The 26,552-nt window shown below is 42.7% G+C and overlaps 3 protein-coding genes across 3 annotated transcripts in view; all 3 read left to right on the top strand.

Annotated features, from left to right (window-relative positions):
- On the top strand, positions 1-20,991 carry LOC125018023 (collagen alpha-3(VI) chain-like). The gene is made up of 18 exons (XM_047601634.1): positions 1-371; positions 4,656-4,764; positions 5,221-5,868; positions 7,208-7,804; positions 8,432-9,031; positions 9,579-10,196; positions 10,318-10,893; positions 10,999-11,604; positions 13,315-13,914; positions 14,055-14,654; positions 14,859-15,452; positions 15,620-16,204; positions 16,328-16,930; positions 17,023-17,610; positions 17,808-18,407; positions 18,597-19,190; positions 19,417-20,016; positions 20,208-20,991. Exons 2-18 carry the CDS (start codon positions 4,680-4,682, stop codon positions 20,582-20,584), a joined length of 9,471 nt encoding a protein of 3,156 aa, XP_047457590.1. The 5' UTR covers positions 1-371; positions 4,656-4,679; the 3' UTR covers positions 20,585-20,991.
- A 112-nt stretch (positions 20,992-21,103) lies between these two features.
- Positions 21,104-23,573, top strand: LOC125017205 (collagen alpha-3(VI) chain). Its single transcript, XM_047600074.1, has 5 exons — positions 21,104-21,440; positions 21,494-21,625; positions 21,815-22,409; positions 22,636-23,235; positions 23,425-23,573. The coding sequence occupies exons 1-4, from the start codon at positions 21,104-21,106 to the stop codon at positions 22,691-22,693; spliced, it is 1,122 nt and encodes a 373-aa protein (XP_047456030.1). The 3' UTR covers positions 22,694-23,235; positions 23,425-23,573.
- A 60-nt stretch (positions 23,574-23,633) lies between these two features.
- col6a3 (collagen, type VI, alpha 3) overlaps positions 23,634-26,552 on the top strand; it is a 32,379-nt gene continuing 29,460 nt past the window's right edge. Inside the window, 6 exon segments of the mRNA XM_047601633.1 lie at positions 23,634-24,018; positions 24,243-24,404; positions 24,407-24,841; positions 25,031-25,273; positions 25,276-25,623; positions 25,850-26,449. Coding sequence (XP_047457589.1) covers positions 23,760-24,018; positions 24,243-24,404; positions 24,407-24,841; positions 25,031-25,273; positions 25,276-25,623; positions 25,850-26,449 — 2,047 coding nt within the window. The 5' untranslated portion in view covers positions 23,634-23,759.

Here is a 26,552-nt window from a genome sequence, read left to right as displayed (position 1 = left end):
TTTTTGCTCCTCAGAGAAAGTGGGAGGAGGAAAAGGGAGGTGGCAGAGCTCCAAGAGTTTGGAAGTTTGTCCCATCCCAGCCTTGAACTGAGCACCACAGCTCTTCTGGTTTGAGACCGGCAGGCTGTCTGTCTCTCTGCGTCTCAACCATTTCCCCCATTCAACCTAGACCCCTCTTTCAGTGCATCTCCTATCAGTGACTTGATCACTGCCTTGTTCAGCCGCCTTCCTTCGGGAGGAGCTGGAAAAGCCAGCGAAGGGAACTTATCAGGAGGATAATGACCAAAAGTCCAACTTGTAGTCATTTTACATAACAGATTTATTTTTCTTCAAAAACAATTAACAGTGGAGTACAGCTACTTCAGTTCAGGGTAAGTCTTGAATCTTGCTGTAAGAGCTTACATGCTTTCTTAATTTCTGACTTTTTTTTAAGGTTGTCCTCAATTGCACTGCATGTTGATTATATGTAGTGCGTTGACCACGTTACAGCAAGTAAGCTGATGAGTGTGATGATCTTAGGTCTGTGCAGAGTTTTTGGCCTCTGCCTCATAAATATCAGACAGCATGCGTTTAGCAGTATGGCTGCAACCTATACTTTAGTGGTGAGAGTGCTGCAAGGGCAAGAGGTGAAGGAGGAGACCTCAGCAATGTAGCGCACGATGCATGAGAGTTGAGAGGGGTGTGCGCGCTCGTTCTCTTCAAATCTTAAAATGTGAATTTCTGTTTCACATTCCTGCTTCTCCCTCTCTTATTTCTATATGTTAAATAAAGGGTGTTGATCCACGACCCTGTGAAATTTCTTTGCATCATAACCTAATATAATGTAGCGTATTTTGTGCGGTAGATTGATGTTTTTGTGATTCATGCAAATCTAAAAACCCCCTAAATGTCCTTTATCTGAGCAAATAACTAACGTAGTCGAGTAATATCCAGAAATAAGATGTGTGAAATCTGTTGGTAATTCTAAGCCACATCCACTTTCATAAAAACCTCTAATGAAGTAGTCGGATGAAAAGATGTCTCCAGTGCAGCAGTAGCCCGAGACCACACCCTTTAGGAAAAGCGCACAGGAGTGGAAAAGTGTGAAGAGAGTATTTTCCACGCTCTGAGCCAGATGTACCAGGGCAAGCAGAAGGCTTTCTGGACTGTTGGTTGGGTGGGTGGGTGATGGGGGTGCTGCTGGTGGTGTTGGCAGGCTGGTTTAGTTGACCAGGTGTGAGTCATTAATGTTCCACCTCTCCTGCAAGACGCTCCAAGCGGAGATGGGGACGAATCCAGCTCTGCCTTCGCCGCGGGCATTTGACGGCGTGCATGTGGGATTTGCAGAAATCAAATCCAAGTTATTTTATCCGCCTGAGTCACAACAGTAATGTAATTACACTGGAAACTTGTCATGAATAATTCTCAGGAGCTACCGCTTCGCCGTACGTTGGTGTTTGCATGTAACGCGTTGCTATGATACAAGGAGGAAGAGTGTGGTCGTTGTTCCGTGAGCACGGGGAAACTTGGTGTGCGCTCCAGATTTGGTTTTGTGTGTCTGAAGTATTTTCACGTAATTTACTACCAGCATTACGACAGCTGTACAGCTCCCTTTAGAAGCTGGCAGAGAAACATCAGGCTTCAGACTTTACAAAGGAGTTTTAGTTAAATTGCATAAATCACCATTGGATATGTTTTATGGCTGCTCCGTTCTCTCCAGCTTTTGTCTTTTTTTTTCCATGATGCGGTGCAGATGCTTGGAAAGATGGTCTGAAAGGTCTCAGAGAACCGCTAGGTTGCTGTTGTCGTTTCAAAGAATAACTATGAGGGATGTATAGAAAGCACCACACCATGCGAGTTATTTCTTCATGTGACTTTCTCGCATTCTAAGCAGTGAACGTCAAGTTTTATATGTGATGGCCCGTGATGTGTGAACACATATCTGCCAGGTGTTAGACGCACTAACACACACCAGCTGTGTGGCGCAGCCTCCCTCCTTCTTCCCCTTTTAACTCCATTATTGATCCTCCTCTCATCTGCGCTGCACATGTCACGTCTCATCCTTCCAGATGAAGGGTGGGTTGGGTGCACTGCAGCTCCGATTGATTTATACGTGCTAACTGTCGCAAAGCCACACACACTACTGTACAAGTGAAACTTATTTGCATGAACCCAATGAGTCAAATCCTGCCCTAGAAATAAGTCCCATACTGTGGGATTTCACCCTTTCTTTACATTTTCTCACCTATAACTTGTGCATCTATAGCTTCAAACCTGTCAAACAATGTGCACAGAAATATAAATAGTGAACTGGTCTTTAGAATTTATTGATGTATGCTGGCATTAATAGCTATTGTAATGCACACAAGATTTAAGTCTATGATGTGTGCAGTTTTAAGTGAGCTGCTAGATTTGAGCCAAATATCATTACATTAAAGCTTCTTATTAGATGCATATTATCTTGCATACATTTCCAGTCGCTTAAATTGAAATGTGTCTTATTCTCTCATGTGCTCGTTTGTGTGTGAAGTTATAAGCAAGCAAATCAACCAACAACACCGGCCAGTTGGAGGGAACAAATCTTCCTCTGAACATTTTCTTATGTGACATAACTCCGTGCCGCCATTGTTTTGGCTGCTACTATCGGAGATAACAAGACTTCACTGTGTGACTATGTTTTCCTCTGTGGTGTTGGGGGGAAGCCAGAGTGTTGACACATTGGCTAAGCCTGGCCTGGCAACCTCTGCAGAGCGGTGGCTTTTGAGTGACCTGAAATCACATGAGCATGAGTGGAGAACACAAACATCTGTTGCAGTGTCCAACAGAGCTTAAATTTCCTTGAAATTAAGCAACTTGGTCATTTAAACCCTCTATTTGGACATTGAGCGCATCTTTGGAAGCGAATATCTGTGGGTTGGTTACGTACTCTGAATTCTGTAAATCTCCAATGTGTTTGTTTAGAATAGCAAAGAAAGGCAGATACAGTATTAAAGTCCTTGTAATCTTTGCACTGCAGAATGATCGAGAAACCCACACGGATATTCTTAGATCCACAACTGCTTTAAATAGTGTCAGTTTGGTAACAGCGTTCGGTTTTCAACTGCATGCCACAGTTAGTTGTTAGTTAGAGTTATGTGTTGTTTGGTCCGTGCAAATTTTTTGTCATGCTGCTGGGCCTTGCTGAAAAAGTGATTGTTACAGCTTTTCCCCCACAGTTTAGACATTCAGAGATTCTTTTCATCTGCAAAGTGCGGTTTGAATAAACAGTGGACACAGCAAAGTGTAAATACCATGACTCAGTGGCTGCAGCTTTGCATTAAATAAGACAGCCATGTGTTTGTAATTCATTATTGCTTGAATGCACTGTAGGCTGATTTTTACTTAATAGACTGGTATGCATTGTTGGCAGTTTTTAGAATTAGAACCTTCATATCATCTGTTTGGCCTCTGCTTCAAGCACACGAGCATTATGGGAATTGATGTATTTTTTTTGTTGTTTTTGATGTTTTTCTAGCCTGTCAGAATATATAAGCCATTTAAAGATTTTCAGTGGCTGTTTATGTCTCTTCCACCAGAGGGAGACATTTTCCAGTGACTTCATCACATTTTTTCCAGAACTGGAAAATCAAAATGTGTAATCTTGAAAAACACTTTTCTCAGAACTCGTCTTAGCTCTAGTGCTTTTTTACCCTGTGTCTGCCGGCTGACTTTGTCTCTGCTGGGTTAATTTTTCACCACCCATACTTAATTGTACTCCCCATCATTAGCTAAATGGTGCAGGCTGGCGTGCCATGTGTTCAGTTTTCCTCTAACACATTGTGTTTGTATTTACTCGCTTCTGCCTTGGTAATTTCTAGAACAGCAAGTCTGCCAGATCACAGTTGGAATTTTGTTGGTTTATGAGCAGGGTGGTTGTGTTGTTCTTGGATGAGAGTGTGACACATCCAACATTATTCCACTGTATTAAAATGTAATTGCTTTTATTATCTCGAGTCTTTCTGGACTCGTATTATCAACATTCATGTGTGTGTCCTTGGATTTGATACCTCAAAAGGACCACAGGGGGTTTTGGATTCACAAAGTGAAAAAAGGAAAGTGAAGACTCCTTATCAAATGATGAGAGTTTTCGGTTGGGATTTGCTGTGTATTTGGGACATTTAGCATTAGATAATAAATCATGTCAGGTAGATTTCAAAAAGGTGTGCACAAATTATCCGCAAATCATCCTTGTTTGTGTGTTTGTGCCTTATATGTTTATTATGTGAAACCTGTTTGAGGAGGACAGTCTGACTAAACAAGAAACTCCCCTACTGTGAAACAGGGTTCTACTCTAAAGAGTACATTACTTTGTGTCGAGCAGAATTAATTACTGGAGCACGCTGGATGATAATTTTAAGATTTATTTATTTTTAAATTGTTACCTTATAGAAACAATACAACCACAGAATCAGCAGATCTGTGGTAGCAGTAGAATTGCTCATAGTTTGTCAGGTTATTCTCTTCTGTTGTGTGTTAAATTTAGTGTATATAAAATAGAAGTGTACACGATTTTTTCCCCCTTCCAGTAGACTAACATGCTCTGAAGTCAGGAGTATAAATTGGACAGACCTTGCAGCATTAAGATATTATTTATGTATTAATATTTATTATTTCTTAAATTGTGTCTGATTTCACAGGTGTCCTCTTCGTTTCCTCTGAAGATGAGGAGGCATCGGCTGCTACCGCTGTGTGCCCTTCTGGGCGTCCTCTTCGGAGGACTCCTGCCTAAACTTGATGCTCAGGATGGTAAGTTGAACTGAGTTAATCACAGGCTCACTCAGCAGATAGTACTCATGTTGTAGTCACTGAAGTGTGAGCTTGCAGTTCTTGTTTCAGAGAGACACTCCGATTGATTTTTTTCTTCTTTTTTTTTTTTTTTAATGAATTATATTATATCACTACATTGTCACCTGTAAAAAAAAAAATAATACAAAAGAAATATGGGGATCATAAAACTGCATACACATTCTTTTATATAATATAAATTCAAAATATGAATCGTAATACGGGACAAAACATGAACGAGGCAAAGACATTAGAGCACTCAGTTCTGTCAGATGCTAGTGAGATACGGAGCAGACTGATGTTGCAAGTCTTAGAATTATATCAAATTTACAATTACATTATGCAACAGTAGCGTAAAAACAATATTTTGGTGCCATTCACCAAGCATTTTACTGGTCTTCACTTCTGTCCTCCAAGCACTCTCTTCTGAAGATTGTGCACAAGGGTTGGCAGCTGATGTATACTTTCTAGTGGATTCATCCTGGAGTATTGGAGAAGACAACTTTGATCATATCAGACAATTTTTGTACAGCGTGATACAATCGCTGCACCAGGCTGGAGGAAAAAGGTTTAAATTTGCCCTTGTGCAGTACAATAACAGGCCCCAAACTGAGTTCCAGCTCAACAGCTACCCAACAACACAGGGGGTCCTGGCACACATCAAGGACATGTCTTACCGTGGTGGGGGGACCCGGACTGGCCTGGGCCTGGATTTCCTGATACGTGCTCACATGACCACTGCTTCAGGCAGCCGTGCTGTTGACGGTGTGGCTCAAGTGGTGGTGGTGCTAACAGATGGGCGCTCTCAGGATGACGTGGCCGAACCAGCTCAGGTGCTGCGGCTGGCGGGCGTGAAGATTTTTGCAGTCGGAGTTCAGGATGCGGTGGACGCCGAGCTCAGGGAGATGGCTAGCCAGCCTCATGAGACCCATGTGTTCAGAGTAGACTCTTTCCTGATTTTGAAGGATATAATCCAAGATTTAGTAGTGGGGCTTTGCAGTTCAGTGACCCAATATGGGGCTACTCCTCTGTCAAATGAGGACCCTGTGGCTGGAGGAGGGTCAGGTAACGAAATGGGACCAGTGTCACTACCCTACTAATGTGTTTACGTGTGGAGAAAGAATCCGGTGCATATGCAGTTGTGGCCGGACTTTTTCATTTTAACCACAATAACCTTTCACTGTCCACCTGCAAACCTGTATTAACATCACTTATTTTGGTTTGGCAATATTTAATGAGCCCCTAATGCTATAGAAATCACAACAAGAATGCATGTTATTGACACACCTATTGCATCTTAGGTTATAATAATGCTACAGATACATAGATATATGCACATACAGTGCTTCAAATTAGTTTTTTTTAATGGTGGCAATAGCTTTAGTCGTGATTCAGAACGCCATTTCTAATGATTACGCCTTGTTTTAAAGCGGACAAGTCTCACAGCACCTCACATTGTGAACATTTTTTTAGAAAATGTTTGGAAGTGAACGTGATCGATCTCCAGGATTCTTTACCCTTTAAAACACTGCATCTCAAAATCCCTCAGAGAGCTTTTAACAATAGCTAACCACTGCACTGTTGCTTATATGTTCTTCACATATATGTTTGTCTTTATCAATCACAAAGTCTATCTGTGTAAAATGTGTGTAGTATTCTGTATTTGAAACAGTGATGAACCTACCTGGACTCATCCTTGACCTGCAGAAGTACTTTGAGAATCTTTTTAATTGAAGATGTCCATAAATTGTCTGTAATTTTTCCAAATAAATTACAGGAATACTCTTATTAATTCTATTCACTATTATTAGGGTAGTCCAGTCTCTAAAAGACATCACAAATCAAAGTGGTGATTAAATAATGAACTGTACACATAACCAGTACACACAGTTTTTCTTATTTTATATGTAATCTCACATAACATCTTCTCAAGTACTGCAAACATGTAGATAACCGGGATGGTCCACAGGGTCATGACTGGTCACTCCATCTAAGGTCCATAACAAGAGTCTGCATGGAAAGACTGAACTCAATGGAGATCACAAATGGGACAAATTGAAGAAGTTGGACGTATTACTTTTGCATTATCTTGCAGCTGCATTACGATTATCCTAATGCAGCTGCAACATAAGGTTAAAAGTTAAATACAAATTACAGCTGCATTAAGATAATCATAATGCAACTGTAACCTACAGAAAAAACACAATGGAAAATCTCCTTGGCTCAGTCTACATGCAGTATGATGTGTTTTGCAATGTTGTTGATTTGTTCACTCTGAATGTTACTTTTCACATGCAGTTATTTGCCAGCACGAGACCTTTGATTGAAGTCTTTGTCTCTGTCTCACCAGGTTAACGCTTTCACAAGTTCCATTTTGCTTTGTTTTTTCTCTCTCTCCTTAAAGCACAAGATTCAGCTGACCTAATACTCTTAATTGATGGATCACAGAACGTTGGAGCAGCAAACTTCCCCTTTGTGCGTGAATTGGTTTTGAGAATCATTGAGCGCCTTGATGTGGGCAGGGACACAGTTCGGGTGGCCTTGGCCCTGTACACCACCGACCCAGAAATAAAGTTCTATCTAAATAGCTATGACAGCAAATCTTCGGTCCTGGATGCTGTGAAGGGCCTCGCCTACCCAGGTGGTGATGTCTCTAACCTGGGGGCTGCCTTGGAAGAAGTGGCTGAGAGCCTTTTGAGTGAATCGTCTGGGGGCAGGGCAGACGAGGGTGTGCCCCAAATGTTGGTGGTTATCAGTGCTGGGCCATCTGCTGATGATACTGGTGCCGGTGACCGGGCTCTTAAGAGGGCCAGTGTTATCACATTCACTGTGCCGATTGGTGACGCTGCCACCGCAGATCTGGAAGCAATTGCTACAGATAAAGATTTTGTCCTGGCAGCCCCTGATTTCAGAGCACTTGCAAGCATGGGTGATCAGCTGTTCCAATACCTTAATGGGGTGACCCAGCGCTCCTTTATAGTTCTAAATGAGTTCACAGAAGGTATGTAACTTTTCTAAATGTTGGTGGGACATTGTGGTTGTGGAAGGGAATTAATGAAACTGAATGGCCTAAAATGGTCACAGTGATTATTGTATAGTCATAGGCCAAGACATACTTGTGCCAAACATGAACTAAAATTAAGTTAATATATTCTTAGGAGTCATGTTTTTTTTTACAACAGTGTAGTATACTATATTTGAGGACACAGGTTAACAAATTTCCCCCATAGCACATCCATTTTCAATTAGCTGTTCTACCTTTCTATGCATTTTGGCCCCTTTTGATATAAACCATGTTTTAACAATTATGAAACACTTTATCTGTTAGGAAATTCACAGCTACTGTAGAGATTTATAGAGAGATAATATAGATATAGGTTGTGACAACTTGAATTGGATGACCTTAGATAAGTAATACCCAAGTCATTCCTCTGAAAAGTCCATACTGTATTACACTTGCCCCAAAATATCCCTTCTCATTTCTCAAATGTTATGAATTAAACTATATTATAAAACACAAACCCAACAATAGACTCAAATTTGAGGGCTTTGTTAGCTTTTAGCATTTACAGGTTGATGATTATAGCATTTCTGATAATTAAGCTTTATTGTTTTTTTCTGTCCTCAGCTGGAAAATTGCCAGTTGGAAAACGAGATATTATTTTCCTGATCGACAGTACAATGGGATCAACAAACATCAATGCTGTTCGTGAGTTCATCAAACGGTTTGTCGACAGAAGATCAATTGGTCCAGACGAGGTTCAAGTGGGTATTGCCCAGTTCAGCAATGTTCAGAAAATCGAGATGGATCTCAACACCCATGGAAGCAGTGAGACATTAATTGCTAGTTTGGGTGCTATCAAACCCAGAGCAGGACAGGTTGTCGACATTGGAGCTGCCTTGGATTATGTCCGTGGGAATATGCTGCGGCCTGAGAAGGGCAGTCGTATTCAACAGGGAGTGCCACAGCTTTTATTGTTGTTGACCAGTAAATCATCCCGGGACAGTGTTGACCAACCTGTAAGAGCCCTTCATGAAATGGGTGTGTTGACACTGGCTGCAGGCGTCAAGACTGCCTCCGAGCAGGAGCTGAAGAAGATTGCCTTTGCTGAAAACCTTGCATATACATACAAGGACTTCCGTGGAATTTTACGTGACCCAACAGCAATCAATGATGCACTGTCTACTCTAGCTGGGGTGGTTGTGACTGAAAGGCCCACTGAGCCAGGTAACGCTTGGTAATCTTTTCATATTAAGTAATGACATGAATAAAGTAACTGATCTTCAATATAGTGTACAAATTAAACAAAACATTGAACAAGTGCACATGCTTTTGAACAAGGGGGATGGGGGGCACCAAAATAAGTCTATAAAATTATACATGCACTGTGATGTATTAAAATGTTAAGCAGATCTCAACTCAACTGAATAATTTGGGAAGTAGGCTTAGGGTTAGGGTTACATTCAGAGACACAAAAAAATGTTATTCTCATGTTTAACAAGTTTACATTTGCTACTTCATAGGCTTTCCAGCAGCCTGGCACTTACTGTATAGTATAAAGCCTGCCTAACACAATATGGATTGTGTAAGCTGGATTTGATCAGTGGACCACTGTTGAGCTGATAGGCTGTTATTGTGACTATTGACTTGAAGTCAACTTCAATATCCAACAAAAAAAAGTTTCAATAGATGCTTCACCTTTAATACTGATCGTATTGTATGTATATAGGGTGTTACACAAAGAGTAATTATTTGTTTTTGTGTTTTTCCTCAGTGGTGGAGATCACTACAGTGGAAACCCAAAAAGTAGTCCGAGACATCATCTTTCTTGTTGATGGCTCCAACTACATTGGCAGCAGTAACTTTCCCCAAGTGAGAGACTTCATGATTAATGTGGTCAACCAGCTGGATGTACGTCCTGATAGGGTCCGAATTGGTCTGTTGCAGTATGCTGAGCGTCCAAAAGTAGAATTCTACCTGAATACCTTCGACAACAGACAAGATGTTGTGAATAGGATCTCTGAGCTGAGGCTAATTGGAGGTTCAGTTCTGAACACAGGAGCAGCCATGAATTATTCCAAGGTCCACATGTTCCGGTACCCTGTGGGGTCACGCAGGACGCAGGGAGTCCAGCAGGTGTTGGTTCTGATCACAGGCGGTCCAGCCCAAGATGAAGTCAGCTCCGTGGCTGATAGTTTGGCTCTGGGCGGTATTTTGACTTTTACAGTCAGTTCTGGACAAGCAGAAGAGGGTCCGTTGCAGTCAGTTGCATTTGTTCCAGAATTGGCTTACTATAGACCAAGTTTCTCTGATTTACCAGCTCTGGCAGAAGAAATCATGCCAAAGTTGATAACAGTGGTTGGCGATACAGATGTGGCAATAGCCGGTGCAGGTTAGTATGTTAGTTGTTTCTATTATTTTCTTTGTTTAAAATATAAAAGCAGTGACAGACTTTCAAACTCAAATAAATCTGGTAATTGTTATTTTATTCTTTTTTCTCTGTTTTCTATCAGAAAGGGATGTTGCCTTCCTTATTGATGGCACTGATGGTGTCCGAAGGGATTTTGACTACATTCGGGATTTTATCATTAAAGTGATTGAGCCACTTGACATTGGGACTGACAAGGTACGGATTTCAGTGGTTCAACACAGTGAACGGCCAACACCAAGTTTCTACCTTAATAGTTATTCAACCAAAGATGAGGTGAAGAGAGCGGTCAGTAGCCTGACAGCAGTTGGCGGACGTACCTTGAACACAGGTGCTGCTCTCAAATTCATGAAGGACACCATCTTTTCTGAAAGACAGGGCAGCCGGGCTGCTCAAAATGTCCCTCAATTTCTGATTGTTTTGGCTGGAGGAAGATCCACGGATAATGTGAAAGAGTCGGCTGGTGCACTAAAGACTGAGGGAGTCGTACCATTTGGTGTTGGTGTCAAAGATGCGGATCCGAAGCAGATTCAGGCGATTTCACACAACCCTTCATTTGCCTTCACTGTGAAGGAATTCAGTGAGCTCAGCACCATCCCACAACGGCTCAATAACTATGTGAGCCTCCCGAAGGAAGAGTTGACGTATGTACTACAGCAAGGTAGGAAATAATTATTTTTCTTTGTAAAAGTGTGCACTTGCAACTATTTTCCTGCTGTTCTTTTTCTTTCTCCAGAATAACTGAATTGTGTTTGTTGTGTCTTAGTGCAAAGTGGTGTTGTAAAAAGAGATATTGTGTTCCTACTGGATGGCTCTGATAACACCAGAAATGGATTTCCAGACATAAAACTCTTTGTTAAGAAGATAGTGGAGAGCTTCTATATCAGTGAGAGCCAAGACAGGGTGTCTGTGGTTCAGTTTGCTGATAACCCTGATGTCAACTTTTATTTGAATTCTCACAAAACAAAGACTGACACCATAAATGCCATAGACAACTTAAGGCACAAAGGCGGGAGGCGCCTTAATATCGGCGAAGCTCTCCAGTTTGTGAGGCACAGTGTCTTCACATCCTCCACGGGAAGTAGAAGACTAGAAGGAGTGCCCCAGATTTTGATTCTTCTTAGCAGCAAAGCCTCCACTGATAACGTGAGAAGCCCAGCTTTCGCTCTGAAAGAGCATGACATTGTGTCAGTGGGGGTTGGAGTGGGAGATGCCAACCTTTCAGAGTTGGAAATGATTGCATTCAAACCTGGTTTTACATACAAGGTCAATGACTTCTCCGAGTTACCTTCAATCCAATCAACACTTGTTGACACGCTGAACATAAAGACAGACACTGGAAAAACAGTGAATGGAATTTCTGATTTAGTAGGTAAGAACTCCACATTAAATTTTTTTTCATTATATCATGTCTTCAGGACAAAATTTTTTACTCTCAAGAACTTGTTTCTAATGCATGACATTTATGATAACTCTCACTACAATATTCTTCAGCTTTCTCATTTCTTCCTGACTATCCACTTCATTTAGCCTGGTATAATATAACAGCTTATGAGTAACTCTGCACGTCATTTCCTCATTTTGTGTTTTTGATATATATGGTGTGTAATCTCAAGAACTGCCAACCTGTCCTCGAACATAGCTCTAATCATCTTGCGTGCTATTTAATGTGATATTAAATGGCACAAGAAAAAGTGAAAACATTTAAGTGGCGTGTTATTTACACTTCCATGATTTAACATAACAATGTTATGTTGAAGTCAAGTCTTCCCATACATCTTTTTTGGTAAAAAGATGGTTCATTTGTAGTTTTGCTTGAAGCTTTTTCAGAACACTTTCAGAGCAATAGCTCTTTTCTTTTCAGCTCAGATTTTTTCACTGAGCTTCCAACTTACTCATGCTCATGAATATGCATGGTAGTAGAAACATCTCAAAGGTTCTTCTTTCTGCCTGTCCACATATTATCCAGTTGACATGCGGAGTAATAAGAGGGACATTGTGTTCCTCATTGATGGGTCGGACAACTCCAGAAATGGCCTTCCAGCTTTTCGAGAGTTTGTCAGAAGAATGGCAGAAGAGCTGGACATTGGTGAAGAAAAGGTTCGAGTGGCCGTTGTTCTGTATAGTGATAAACCCACAGTATATTTCAACCTAAAAAGTCACAGATTCAAAAAGGCTGTCATCCGTGCTATAAGAAGTCTTCGGCATAAAGGAGGAAGACCTCGAAACACTGGAGCTGCTCTACAGTTTGTGAAAGACTATGTTTTCACTGCTTTATCTGGGAGTAGACATGAGGAGGGAGTTCCTCAAATTCTGCTTTTACTGACTGGAGGAAAGTCCAGTGATGATGTTTCCGAAGCTGCCTCTGATCTAAAGCGAAGTGGTGTTCTATCTTTTGCCATTGGAATGAAAAACGCTGAACAGGAAGAACTTGAGAAAATTGCCTTGTCCCCCAGATTTCTCTTCAACCTACCTGTCTTTGGTGAACTTTTGTCTATTCAGCCAGATATAGCTGCATTTGTCCAGGCAGATATACAAACTGAACCTTCTACTGTTATAGGTAAGAAGTGTCACTGATTCAAAGCTGAGAATTATGCTGACTGTGCTCGTACATTTAATACTTCCTACTTTGAATTGTGATGAAACTGTATAAGAAAGCCAGTCAATCAGTTTCATATTTTCTTAAACTTTCTCCACTGGCTTCCTGGTTGGGACGTTTCATCTTTGACTTTCATTTTTTTACTTCTTGTACCCTGGAGAGCGTTCCTTTCAATTCTTCAAGCTCTTTCTTGATACAGTGATAATCACATCATTGACTGAATATTTAAACAAAACTTTCTTTTAATATTTTAACTGTTTCATTTTGGGAAAGAGGGATATGCCGTTATATTGTAGTTTCCCAACATTTTACTTTTAACTAATTTTCCTTAATTTCTTGGCATCTAACATATTGTGTATTCCAACAATTTTCATAACCACTTCACTACCACCTCTTTTTTTGTTGTCAATATGTTATGCTTATTTTATCATGCATAACATAACATAATATATTCTTAAACAAGACTTTCTTATTCTTTTCTAGTTGAACTAGAGTCACCTCAAAGAGACATAGTGTTTCTGTTGGATGGGTCAGACGAAACACAGAGCGACTTCTCAGCAATGAAAAGTTTTGTCCAGCAAATAGTAGAAGCGCTCAGTGTTGGTGAGAACAAGGATCGTGTTTCTGTGGTTCAATACAGCAAAGATCCACAGACACATTTCAATATGAATGCCTACACGGAAAAAGAAGATGTTCTTAATGCAGTACAACAGTTGAACCATAAAGGGGGCAGCACTCGTAACACAGGAGCGGCCCTCGACTATGTGAGGAATAATGCTTTTGCTGACTCCTCAGGGAGTCGACATCAGGATGGTGTCCCCCAGATATTGATTCTTTTAAGTGGCGGAAGATCTCAAGATGATGTTGCAAGAGCCTCTGCTGCCCTAAAACAAGAAAATGTTGTTGCTTTTGGTGTAGGTACAAGAAATGCGGACATACTTGAGCTCCAAATGATTGCAAATAATCCTTCCTATGCCTTCTCTGTGCTTCGATTTGATACTGGTAGCATCAATCAACAACTTGTGTCATTTGTGAAAAGGGTGCCTCCACAGCAGCTAGGAATAAAAACTCAGAGTGCTTTCGGTAAGTCTATCTATCTATCTATCTATCTATCTATCTATCTATCTATCTATCTATCTATCTATCTATCTATCTATCTATCTATCTATCTATCTATCTATCTGAAAATGTACTCTAACTTCAGCTTCCTCGTATCTGTCAAGATTCCACAGGTGAAAGTAAATCCAGTCAACATGATGTTGTGTTTTTACTCGACTCCTCTGATGAAATGCAGAATGACTTTCAGGCAATGCTTCACTTTGTTGAGGCAATAGTGGAAAAACTCAATGTGGATGAGAAAGACCGTGTTTCAGTGGTGCAGTACAGCAGAGAACCTACAGTTGAGTTTTTCCTGAACACATATGAAACACAGCAGAACGTTGCTGACAGTGTTCGGAGACTGAAACTTAAAGGAGGCAGGCCCCTCAATACTGGAGCTGCTCTTCAGTATGTCATCCAGAATGTTTTCACAACTTCTGCTGGAAGTAGGCACGAACAGGGTGTGCCTCAGATTTTAATTCTTTTGACTGGAGGACGGTCAAGTGATGATGTCAGAAGTGTGGCAGAAAACCTGAAAGAAATTGGTGTAATGGCCTTTGTGGTGGGACTGAAGGATGCTGACATCCTTGAGATTCAGTCTATTTCACATGAAGCCAGTCGTGCTTTCTTTGCGGCAGATTCCAGTGAACTGTTAGGCATTGAGCAACAACTAACTGCTGCCATCAAGAAGGACAAAAAGCCTTCTATCACACCAGCATCATACGGTAAGACTGTAATGGCAAGTCCTTCTAATGTGTGCAAAGTTTCATGTGTTGTCAGATTGCTGTAGCTTGCTGCTGTGTAAATTACTCCCTTAAACTGAGGCTGAATGATGACATAATAATGCCTTGTATTGTACACAGGGTTATTGAACATTTGTACGTATTAATATCCTAAACCTATTTGTTTAAATCTCTGTATGATTGCAGATCCCAAGAAAAGAGACATAGTTTTTTTGCTTGATGGTTCTGATGATTCTCAGCAAAGATTCACAGATTTTATAGACTTTGTCCAGATAATAGTGACAGACCTAAACATTGATGCAACTGAAGACCGCGTGGCTGTGTTCCAGTACAGCAACACTGCAGACGTTCATTTTAACTTGGGAAGTTACTCAACAAGTAATGATGTCCTTGAAGCGATAAGCAGTCTGAGTCACAAAGGAGGTTATCCCCCCAACATTGGAGCTGCTCTCCAGTATGTGAGGGACCATGCTTTTACTCCAGATTCTGGAAGTAGACTCCTAGAGGGAGTTCCACAGGTCCTCATACTACTGAGTAATGGACGATCTGGAGATGACATAAGAACCCCACTCAGACTACTGAAGGAAATTGGTGTCATTTCACTTGCTATTGGAACAGCTGATGCTGACACCTTAGAGCTTCAGACAGTATCTCATGAACCGAAATATGCACTTAAAATGACTGATTATGAAGAACTTCGTACTGCTAAGCAGGATGTGTTGTCATTTTTGAAAGAGGCACATGGCCATGGAAAGCAAACTCCCCTCACTGCAAACTTTGGTAAGATGTAATTGTTTTACATTTACCTATTAAAAAATTAATAATAATTTAATTTGTAAAGAGAAGATAAAGAAGAGTTAAAACGAACCATCACCATATCAGCTAAACTGTTGCTTGCAGGTTGTCATATTGACTTTGTGTTTATTTATTTTCTTGTTTTGTTACAGATTCTAATAAACATGACGTAGCATTTCTCATTGATGGATCCTATGACTCACGAAATGGGTTTGAAGACATACGAGACTTTATTGAAAAAACTGTTGAAAGTTTAAATCTTGGAAACAACAGAGATCAAGTGGCAGTTATTCAATACAGCCGTGATGCCACAGCTAATTTCTACTTGAATTCCTATTCATCTAAGAATGATGTGCTCAATTCCATCAGAACAATGAATCATAAGTTGGGACGACCTCTCAACATTGGAAGAGCACTGGAATTTGTCAAAGACAATGTCTTTGCTGCTGCAGTTGGAGGCAGAAGAGAAGACTTGGTTCCTCAATATCTGTATCTATTTAGTGGTGGAAGATCAGGAGATGATGTAAGAGGACCAGCACAGGCACTTAAGGACAATGGCATAAAAACTTTGGTTATTGGATCAAAGAATGCTGATACTTTGGAAATGCAAACCATCTCGTACACACCTGCATATTATTTTTCTGTCACAAACTTTAACAATCTACAAGGCATATATCCATTGGTGGAAGCCACATTCAAGGGCATTCAAGTAACAACTGAATTTCCAATTATTACCGGTAAGAACTTGCCCGTTGGCATGCTTGTGGAAATATAAGGGATGCGATCTTATACTACATATACTGTATTCTTTTAAGGTAAATATTTTGGTTCTATATTGTGCTTATTTGTATCCATTTCAGATACGGTTCAGAACACCTCTGCAAAAGTGGAAATTAAGAGTGCTGACATTGTTTTTCTCCTTGATGGATCTGATGATATGCAATCAAGTGAAAGTCAAATTTTGGAGTTTGTCAAAGATTTTGTCAAGCAAATAGAAATTGGGCCAAGAGATGTACAAGTTGCATTGGTCCAGTACAGTACAGAGCCCACTACTGATTTTCTTCTGAACAAATACTCAGTAAAAGAAGATGTCTTGAGTCATTTGAACAATGTAAAATTAAACGGAGGACTCGAAGTAAAAACAGGTGTTGCCCTCAGTTATGTGGAAAACAACGTCTTCACTGTTTCATCTGGGAGCCGGGCTGGGCAGGGAGTCCCACAGATACTAATCCTTTTAAGTGGAAGAAAGTCTGAAGATGATGTATTAGGTCCAGCTGAGAGGCTGAAAAATGCTGGAATTGAACTTTTTGGTGTTGGGATGAATAATGTGGATAGGTTGGAGATGGAGCAATTGGCTCCTAACGAGGAGTATTTCATCAAAGAAATTTCTGACTTCCCTCTTGTGAGAGAAAAGTTGCTCTCAGCCATTGCCTCTGTCAAAGGCCCATACAGTCGGGGAGTAGGTGAGTGAAAAAAGTCGAAATCCTATATACTTAGTGTAATCTGATTTCTTTTGAGCTGGTAACAACACATCTGTAATTGTGGATTTTTCTAGGTTCAGGCTCCAGCATGAACAGAGATGTTGTATTTCTCATTGACGGATCAGATGATGTCAGGAGTAGATTCAGTCCTGTACGTGACTTTGTTGCAAAAATGGTTGACAGCCTTGACCTGGACACGCAAAAAGATAAAGTCGCTGTTGTACAGTACAGCAACAATGCTGAACTCAGTTTTAGTCTGAATTCTTACAACACAAGAGATGATGTTCAGAAGCACATTGCAAGCCTAAAACTGAAAGGTGGAAGACCTCAGTATATTGGAGCAGCACTGCAGTTTGTAAAAGATAACGTTCTTGTTTCAAAAGCTGGAAGCCGGCAAAATGAAGGGGCCAAGCAAATACTTATTATATTGGCTAATGGAAGGTCTAGGGATTCTCCACGAGGTCCAGCAAGTATGCTCAAAGCTGCAGGAGTTACTGTATTTACAATTGGATCAAGGATGTCAAATTCGGCAGAGATGCAAGTCATTTCTTCTGGCCTGGATTACTCTTACGCAGTCCCTGACTTTGGAAATCTCCCACGCATTCAACAGAGGCTAATGCGTCAACTAAGTGAATTAGTTGTTCAGAAGGAGACTGACAAAAGTAAGACTTTTGACAATTTAAATAATTTAAAAGTAAAAAATAAGAATGTATATTTATGAAGAACAATATTTTATGAAATGTTGAGAATCTGAAAAGAAAGTAATGTGAGACATCTTTTACTCTGTGTTAAAAAAAACTCAGGGAATCATTAGTTTATTGTACCTAAATATGTCCAACATTTTTCCAATATTTCCTAGTAGTGAGACAACCACAAGGAAAGGATTATGTGTTCTTGCTGGATGGATCCGATGGTAGTAGAACTGGATTCTCTGCTATGAGGGACTTTGTTCAAGCAGTAGTGGAGAGACTGAGTGTGGATGACAACAGAGACCGCGTCTCAGTTGTTCAGTACAGCAGAGATCCAGCTGTCCAGTTCTACCTGAACACATACGCGACAAAAGGCCAGATCCTTGACACTGTCAGAGGTTTGAGGCACAAAGGCGGAAGACCCCTCAACACTGGTGTAGCTCTCCAGTACTTGAGGGACAACGTCTTCACGGCCTCTGCTGGAAGCAGGCGTCTGGAAGGAGTGCCACAGATCCTAATATTGCTAAGTGGTGGAAGATCTTTTGACAGCGTTGACGCACCAGCCTCTGCTCTCAAACAGCTGGGTGTCTTGACTTTTGCAATTGGAACCAGAGGCTCTGATGTGAGGGAACTGCAGAAGATATCCCACGACCCCACTAATGTGGTGTCTGTGTCTGAATTCACCGACCTTCCTGGTGTCCAACAGCAAATTATGTCCGCCGTGGAAGCTGTGGTCATTGACGAGACCGTGGAACCACCAACTGTACTTGGTATGTTATCAGACACGTGTTTTCCCAGATTGCCATTTTTCCCAGGTTGTAGTGTGTTTTCCCTGTCTTTAATATAGAAATGAGCAGGTTCTCATGCTTTTAGCCTAAAATAGCGGGCCAGTTGATCATTAGCCCATGAGTGTACTTTTAGCAGAGGTTTTGACATTTTTGTCTTCCGTCTTTTCTCAGTTGAAACTGCCAAAAAGGATGTTGTATTCCTTCTGGATGGTTCTGATAGCACTAGGAATGGCTTCCCTGCCATGCGTGAGTTTGTTGAGACAGTGGTGGATAAACTCAATGTGGGAGAAAACAAGGACCGCGTCTCTGTGGTCCAGTACAGCAGAGAAGCAGAGGTCAACTTCTATCTGAACACACTTAAGACAAAAGAGGATGTTGTGGATTCGGTCAGAGGGCTTAGACACAAAGGAGGAAGACCCCTCAACACCGGGGCTGCCCTCCAATACGTCAGAGACAACGTCTTTACAAACTCCTCCGGAAGTAGGCGCTATCAAGGAGTTCCACAGATGTTGATCCTGCTAACTGGGGGGAGATCTTTTGACAATGTAGACACCCCAGCCTCTGCTCTCAAGCAGCAGGGCATCTTTGTGGTTAGCATTGGAACAAGGAACTCTGACAGTAGAGAGCTGCAGAAGATATCCCATGAGCCGAGTTACGCTCTATCAGTGTCTGAGTTCTCTGACCTCCCAGGTGTCCAAGAACAGCTGTCCTCAGTAATGAGCACAGCTCTAGTGAGGGCCACGCCCGTAACACCAACAGTGACTGGTAAGAAAGCCATGTGTTTTCACCTTTCAAGATCATGATAGAACACAGCATGAACTGTATAAAAGTGTCCTTTTCAAAGTCTACATCAGCCAGAGCAGGTTTAAGAAACAATTACTGTCATTGTGAATTGATTGCAATCTTTGAGGTTAGTTTCCACTGTCTGACTTTGCCTTGGGAAGCAGTTGACGACTGTACCTAAATATGTCTCAAATCTTATGTTTCCTAGTTGTGAAAAAACCACAAGGAAAGGATTATGTGTTCTTGCTGGATGGATCCGATGGTAGTAGAACTGGATTCTCTGCTATGAGGGACTTTGTTCAAGCAGTAGTGGAGAGACTGAGTGTGGATGACAACAGAGACCGCGTCTCAGTTGTTCAGTACAGCAGAGATCCAGCTGTCCAGTTCTACCTGAACACATACGCGACAAAAGGCCAGATCCTTGACACTGTCAGAGGTTTGAGGCACAAAGGCGGAAGACCCCTCAACACTGGTGTAGCTCTCCAGTACTTGAGGGACAACGTCTTCACGGCCTCTGCTGGAAGCAGGCGTCTGGAAGGAGTGCCACAGATCCTAATATTGCTAAGTGGTGGAAGATCTTTTGACAGCGTTGACGCACCAGCCTCTGCTCTCAAACAGCTGGGTGTCTTGACTTTTGCAATTGGAACCAGAGGCTCTGATGTGAGGGAACTGCAGAAGATATCCCACGACCCCACTAATGTGGTGTCTGTGTCTGAATTCACCGACCTTCCTGGTGTCCAACAGCAAATTATGTCCGCCGTGGAAGCTGTGGTCATTGACGAGACCGTGGAACCACCAACTGTACTTGGTATGTTATCAGACACTGTGTTTTCCCAGATTGCCATTTTTTCCCAGGTTGTAGTGTGTTTTCCCTGTCTTTAATATAGAAATGAGCAGGTTCTCATGCTTTTAGCCTAAAATAGCGGGCCAGTTGATCATTAGCCCATGAGTGTACTTTTAGCAGAGGTTTTGACATTTTTGTCTTCCGTCTTTTCTCAGTTGAAACTGCCAAAAAGGATGTTGTATTCCTTCTGGATGGTTCTGATAGCACTAGGAATGGCTTCCCTGCCATGCGTGAGTTTGTTGAGACAGTGGTGGATAAACTCAATGTGGGAGAAAACAAGGACCGCGTCTCTGTGGTCCAGTACAGCAGAGAAGCAGAGGTCAACTTCTATCTGAACACACTTAAGACAAAAGAGGATGTTGTGGATTCGGTCAGAGGGCTTAGACACAAAGGAGGAAGACCCCTCAACACCGGGGCTGCCCTCCAATACGTCAGAGACAACGTCTTTACAAACTCCTCCGGAAGTAGGCGCTATCAAGGAGTTCCACAGATGTTGATCCTGCTAACTGGGGGAGATCTTTTGACAATGTAGACACCCCAGCCTCTGCTCTCAAGCAGCAGGGCATCTTTGTGGTTAGCATTGGAACAAGGAACTCTGACAGTAGAGAGCTGCAGAAGATATCCCATGAGCCGAGTTACGCTCTATCAGTGTCTGAGTTCTCTGACCTCCCAGGTGTCCAAGAACAGCTGTCCTCAGTAATGAGCACAGCTCTAGTGAGGGCCACGCCCGTAACACCAACAGTGACTGGTAAGAAAGCCATGTGTTTTCACCTTTCAAGATCATGATAGAACACAGCATGAACTGTATAAAAGTGTCCTTTTCAAAGTCTACATCAGCCAGAGCAGGTTTAAGAAACAATTACTGTCATTGTGAATTGATTGCAATGTTTGAGGTTAGTTTCCACTGTCTGACTTTGCCTTGGGAAGTAGTTGACGACTGTACCTAAATATGTCTCAAATCTTATGTTTCCTAGTTGTGAAAAAACCACAAGGAAAGGATTATGTGTTCTTGCTGGATGGATCCGATGGTAGTAGAACTGGATTCTCTGCTATGAGGGACTTTGTTCAAGCAGTAGTGGAGAGACTGAGTGTGGATGACAACAGAGACCGCGTCTCAGTTGTTCAGTACAGCAGAGATCCAGCTGTCCAGTTCTACCTGAACACATACGCGACAAAAGGCCAGATCCTTGACACTGTCAGAGGTTTGAGGCACAAAGGCGGAAGACCCCTCAACACTGGTGTAGCTCTCCAGTACTTGAGGGACAACGTCTTCACGGCCTCTGCTGGAAGCAGGCGTCTGGAAGGAGTGCCACAGATCCTAATATTGCTAAGTGGTGGAAGATCTTTTGACAGCGTTGACGCACCAGCCTCTGCTCTCAAACAGCTGGGTGTCTTGACTTTTGCAATTGGAACCAGAGGCTCTGATGTGAGGGAACTGCAGAAGATATCCCACGACCCACTAATGTGGTGTCTGTGTCTGAATTCACCGACCTTCCTGGTGTCCAACAGCAAATTATGTCCGCCGTGGAAGCTGTGGTCATTGACGAGACCGTGGAACCACCAACTGTACTTGGTATGTTATCAGACACGTGTTTTCCCAGATTACCATTTTTCCCAGGTTGTAGTGTGTTTTCCCTGTCTTTAATATAGAAATGAGCAGGTTCTCATGCTTTTAGCCTAAAATAGCGGGCCAGTTGATCATTAGCCCATGAGTGTACTTTTAGCAGAGGTTTTGACATTTTTGTCTTCCGTCTTTTCTCAGTTGAAACTGCCAAAAAGGATGTTGTATTCCTTCTGGATGGTTCTGATAGCACTAGGAATGGCTTCCCTGCCATGCGTGAGTTTGTTGAGACAGTGGTGGATAAACTCAATGTGGGAGAAAACAAGGACCGCGTCTCTGTGGTCCAGTACAGCAGAGAAGCAGAGGTCAACTTCTATCTGAACACACTTAAGACAAAAGAGGATGTTGTGGATTCGGTCAGAGGGCTTAGACACAAAGGAGGAAGACCCCTCAACACCGGGGCTGCCCTCCAATACGTCAGAGACAACGTCTTTACAAACTCCTCCGGAAGTAGGCGCTATCAAGGAGTTCCACAGATGTTGATCCTGCTAACTGGGGGGAGATCTTTTGACAATGTAGACACCCCAGCCTCTGCTCTCAAGCAGCAGGGCATCTTTGTGGTTAGCATTGGAACAAGGAACTCTGACAGTAGAGAGCTGCAGAAGATATCCCATGAGCCGAGTTACGCTCTATCAGTGTCTGAGTTCTCTGACCTTCCCAGGTGTCCAAGAACAGCTGTCCTCAGTAATGAGCACAGCTCTAGTGAGGGCCACGCCCGTAACACCAACAGTGACTGGTAAGAAAGCCATGTGTTTTCACCTTTCAAGATCATGATAGAACACAGCATGAACTGTATAAAAGTGTCCTTTTCAAAGTCTACATCAGCCAGAGCAGGTTTAAGAAACAATTACTGTCATTGTGAATTGATTGCAATGTTTGAGGTTAGTTTCCACTGTCTGACTTTGCCTTGGGAAGTAGTTGACGACTGTACCTAAATATGTCTCAAATCTTATGTTTCCTAGTTGTGATAAAACCACAAGGAAAGGATTATGTGTTCTTGCTGGATGGATCCGATGGTAGTAGAACTGGATTCTCTGCTATGAGGGACTTTGTTCAAGCAGTAGTGGAGAGACTGAGTGTGGATGACAACAGAGACCGCGTCTCAGTTGTTCAGTACAGCAGAGATCCAGCTGTCCAGTTCTACCTGAACACATACGCGACAAAAGGCCAGATCCTTGACACTGTCAGAGGTTTGAGGCACAAAGGCGGAAGACCCCTCAACACTGGTGTAGCTCTCCAGTACTTGAGGGACAACGTCTTCACGGCCTCTGCTGGAAGCAGGCGTCTGGAAGGAGTGCCACAGATCCTAATATTGCTAAGTGGTGGAAGATCTTTTGACAGCGTTGACGCACCAGCCTCTGCTCTCAAACAGCTGGGTGTCTTGACTTTTGCAATTGGAACCAGAGGCTCTGATGTGAGGGAACTGCAGAAGATATCCCACGACCCCACTAATGTGGTGTCTGTGTCTGAATTCACCGACCTTCCTGGTGTCCAACAGCAAATTATGTCCGCCGTGGAAGCTGTGGTCATTGACGAGACCGTGGAACCACCAACTGTACTTGGTATGTTATCAGACACGTGTTTTCCCAGATTGCCATTTTTCCCAGGTTGTAGTGTGTTTTCCCTGTCTTTAATATAGAAATGAGCAGGTTCTCATGCTTTTAGCCTAAAATAGCGGGCCAGTTGATCATTAGCCCATGAGTGTACTTTTAGCAGAGGTTTTGACATTTTTGTCTTCCGTCTTTTCTCAGTTGAAACTGCCAAAAAGGATGTTGTATTCCTTCTGGATGGTTCTGATAGCACTAGGAATGGCTTCCCTGCCATGCGTGAGTTTGTTGAGACAGTGGTGGATAAACTCAATGTGGGAGAAAACAAGGACCCGCGTCTCTGTGGTCCAGTACAGCAGAGAAGCAGAGGTCAACTTCTATCTGAACACACTTAAGACAAAAGAGGATGTTGTGGATTCGGTCAGAGGCTTAGACACAAAGGAGGAAGACCCCTCAACACCGGGGCTGCCCTCCAATACGTCAGAGACAACGTCTTTACAAACTCCTCCGGAAGTAGGCGCTATCAAGGAGTTCCACAGATGTTGATCCTGCTAACTGGGGGGAGATCTTTTGACAATGTAGACACCCCAGCCTCTGCTCTCAAGCAGCAGGGCATCTTTGTGGTTAGCATTGGAACAAGGAACTCTGACAGTAGAGAGCTGCAGAAGATATCCCATGAGCCGAGTTACGCTCTATCAGTGTCTGAGTTCTCTGACCTCCCAGGTGTCCAAGAACAGCTGTCCTCAGTAATGAGCACAGCTCTAGTGAGGGCCACGCCCGTAACACCAACAGTGACTGGTAAGAAAGCCATGTGTTTTCACCTTTCAAGATCATGATAGAACACAGCATGAACTGTATAAAAGTGTCCTTTTCAAAGTCTACATCAGCCAGAGCAGGTTTAAGAAACAATTATTGTCATTGTGAATTGATTGCAATGTTTGAGGTTAGTTTCCACTGTCTGACTTGCCTTGGGAAGTAGTTGACGACTGTACCTAAATATGTTCAAATCTTATGTTTCCTAGTTGTGATAAAACCACAAGGAAAGGATTATGTGTTCTTGCTGGATGGATCCGATGGTAGTAGAACTGGATTCTCTGCTATGAGGGACTTTGTTCAAGCAGTAGTGGAGAGACTGAGTGTGGATGACAACAGAGACCGCGTCTCAGTTGTTCAGTACAGAGAGATCCAGCTGTCCAGTTCTACCTGAACACATACGCGACAAAAGGCCAGATCCTTGACACTGTCAGAGGTTTGAGGCACAAAGGCGGAAGACCCCTCAACACTGGTGTAGCTCTCCAGTACTTGAGGGACAACGTCTTCACGGCCTCTGCTGGAAGCAGGCGTCTGGAAGGAGTGCCACAGATCCTAATATTGCTAAGTGGTGGAAGATCTTTTGACAGCGTTGACGCACCAGCCTCTGCTCTCAAACAGCTGGGTGTCTTGACTTTTGCAATTGGAACCAGAGGCTCTGATGTGAGGGAACTGCAGAAGATATCCCACGACCCCACTAATGTGGTGTCTGTGTCTGAATTCACCGACCTTCCTGGTGTCCAACAGCAAATTATGTCCGCCGTGGAAGCTGTGGTCATTGACGAGACCGTGGAACCACCAACTGTACTTGGTATGTTATCAGACACGTGTTTTCCCAGATTGCCATTTTTCCCAGGTTGTAGTGTGTTTTCCCTGTCTTTAATATAGAAATGAGCAGGTTCTCATGCTTTTAGCCTAAAATAGCGGGCCAGTTGATCATTAGCCCATGAGTGTACTTTTAGCAGAGGTTTTGACATTTTTGTCTTCCGTCTTTTCTCAGTTGAAACTGCCAAAAAGGATGTTGTATTCCTTCTGGATGGTTCTGATAGCACTAGGAATGGCTTCCCTGCCATGCGTGAGTTTGTTGAGACAGTGGTGGATAAACTCAATGTGGGAGAAAACAAGGACCGCGTCTCTGTGGTCCAGTACAGCAGAGAAGCAGAGGTCAACTTCTATCTGAACACACTTAAGACAAAAGAGGATGTTGTGGATTCGGTCAGAGGGCTTAGACACAAAGGAGGAAGACCCTCAACACCGGGGCTGCCCTCCAATACGTCAGAGACAACGTCTTTACAAACTCCTCCGGAAGTAGGCGCTATCAAGGAGTTCCACAGATGTTGATCCTGCTAACTGGGGGGAGATCTTTTGACAATGTAGACACCCCAGCCTCTGCTCTCAAGCAGCAGGGCATCTTTGTGGTTAGCATTGGAACAAGGAACTCTGACAGTAGAGAGCTGCAGAAGATATCCCATGAGCCGAGTTACGCTCTATCAGTGTCTGAGTTCTCTGACCTCCCAGGTGTCCAAGAACAGCTGTCCTCAGTAATGAGCACAGCTCTAGTGAGGGCCACGCCCGTAACACCAACAGTGACTGGTAAGAAAGCCATGTGTTTTCACCTTTCAAGATCATGATAGAACACAGCATGAACTGTATAAAAGTGTCCTTTTCAAAGTCTACATCAGCCAGAGCAGGTTTAAGAAACAATTATTGTCATTGTGAATTGATTGCAATGTTTGAGGTTAGTTTCCACTGTCTGACTTTGCCTTGGGAAGTAGTTGACGACTGTACCTAAATATGTTTCAAATCTTATGTTTCCTAGTTGTGATAAAACCACAAGGAAAGGATTATGTGTTCTTGCTGGATGGATCCGATGGTAGTAGAACTGGATTCTCTGCTATGAGGGACTTTGTTCAAGCAGTAGTGGAGAGACTGAGTGTGGATGACAACAGAGACCGCGTCTCAGTTGTTCAGTACAGCAGAGATCCAGCTGTCCAGTTCTACCTGAACACATACGCGACAAAAGGCCAGATCCTTGACACTGTCAGAGGTTTGAGGCACAAAGGCGGAAGACCCCTCAACACTGGTGTAGCTCTCCAGTACTTGAGGGACAACGTCTTCACGGCCTCTGCTGGAAGCAGGCGTCTGGAAGGAGTGCCACAGATCCTAATATTGCTAAGTGGTGGAAGATCTTTTGACAGCGTTGACGCACCAGCCTCTGCTCTCAAACAGCTGGGTGTCTTGACTTTTGCAATTGGAACCAGAGGCTCTGATGTGAGGGAACTGCAGAAGATATCCCACGACCCCACTAATGTGGTGTCTGTGTCTGAATTCACCGACCTTCCTGGTGTCCAACAGCAAATTATGTCCGCCGTGGAAGCTGTGGTCATTGACGAGACCGTGGAACCACCAACTGTACTTGGTATGTTATCAGACACGTGTTTTCCCAGATTGCCATTTTTCCCAGGTTGTAGTGTGTTTTCCCTGTCTTTAATATAGAAATGAGCAGGTTCTCATGCTTTTAG

The sequence above is a fragment of the Mugil cephalus genome, chromosome 12, assembly GCF_022458985.1.
Source record: "Mugil cephalus isolate CIBA_MC_2020 chromosome 12, CIBA_Mcephalus_1.1, whole genome shotgun sequence".
NCBI classification, from domain to species: domain Eukaryota; kingdom Metazoa; phylum Chordata; class Actinopteri; order Mugiliformes; family Mugilidae; genus Mugil; species Mugil cephalus.
This window is presented reverse-complemented; position numbering and strand designations above follow the sequence as displayed.

Excerpts from the sequence above, each read along its gene's own strand:
- LOC125018023 (XM_047601634.1), top strand. The coding sequence starts at position 4,680 with ATGAGGAGGCATCGGCTGCTACCGCTGTGTGCCCTTCTGGGCGTCCTC. Across the intron at positions 13,915-14,054 it reads AAAAACTCAGAGTGCTTTCG|ATTCCACAGGTGAAAGTAAA; the intron begins GTAAGTCTATCT and ends GTATCTGTCAAG. Across the intron at positions 15,453-15,619 it reads TCCCCTCACTGCAAACTTTG|ATTCTAATAAACATGACGTA; the intron begins GTAAGATGTAAT and ends GTTTTGTTACAG.
- LOC125017205 (XM_047600074.1), top strand. The coding sequence starts at position 21,104 with ATGAGGGACTTTGTTCAAGCAGTAGTGGAGAGACTGAGTGTGGATGAC. Across the intron at positions 21,441-21,493 it reads CTCTGCTCTCAAACAGCTGG|AAGATATCCCACGACCCACT; the intron begins GTGTCTTGACTT and ends AGGGAACTGCAG. Across the intron at positions 21,626-21,814 it reads GGAACCACCAACTGTACTTG|TTGAAACTGCCAAAAAGGAT; the intron begins GTATGTTATCAG and ends GTCTTTTCTCAG.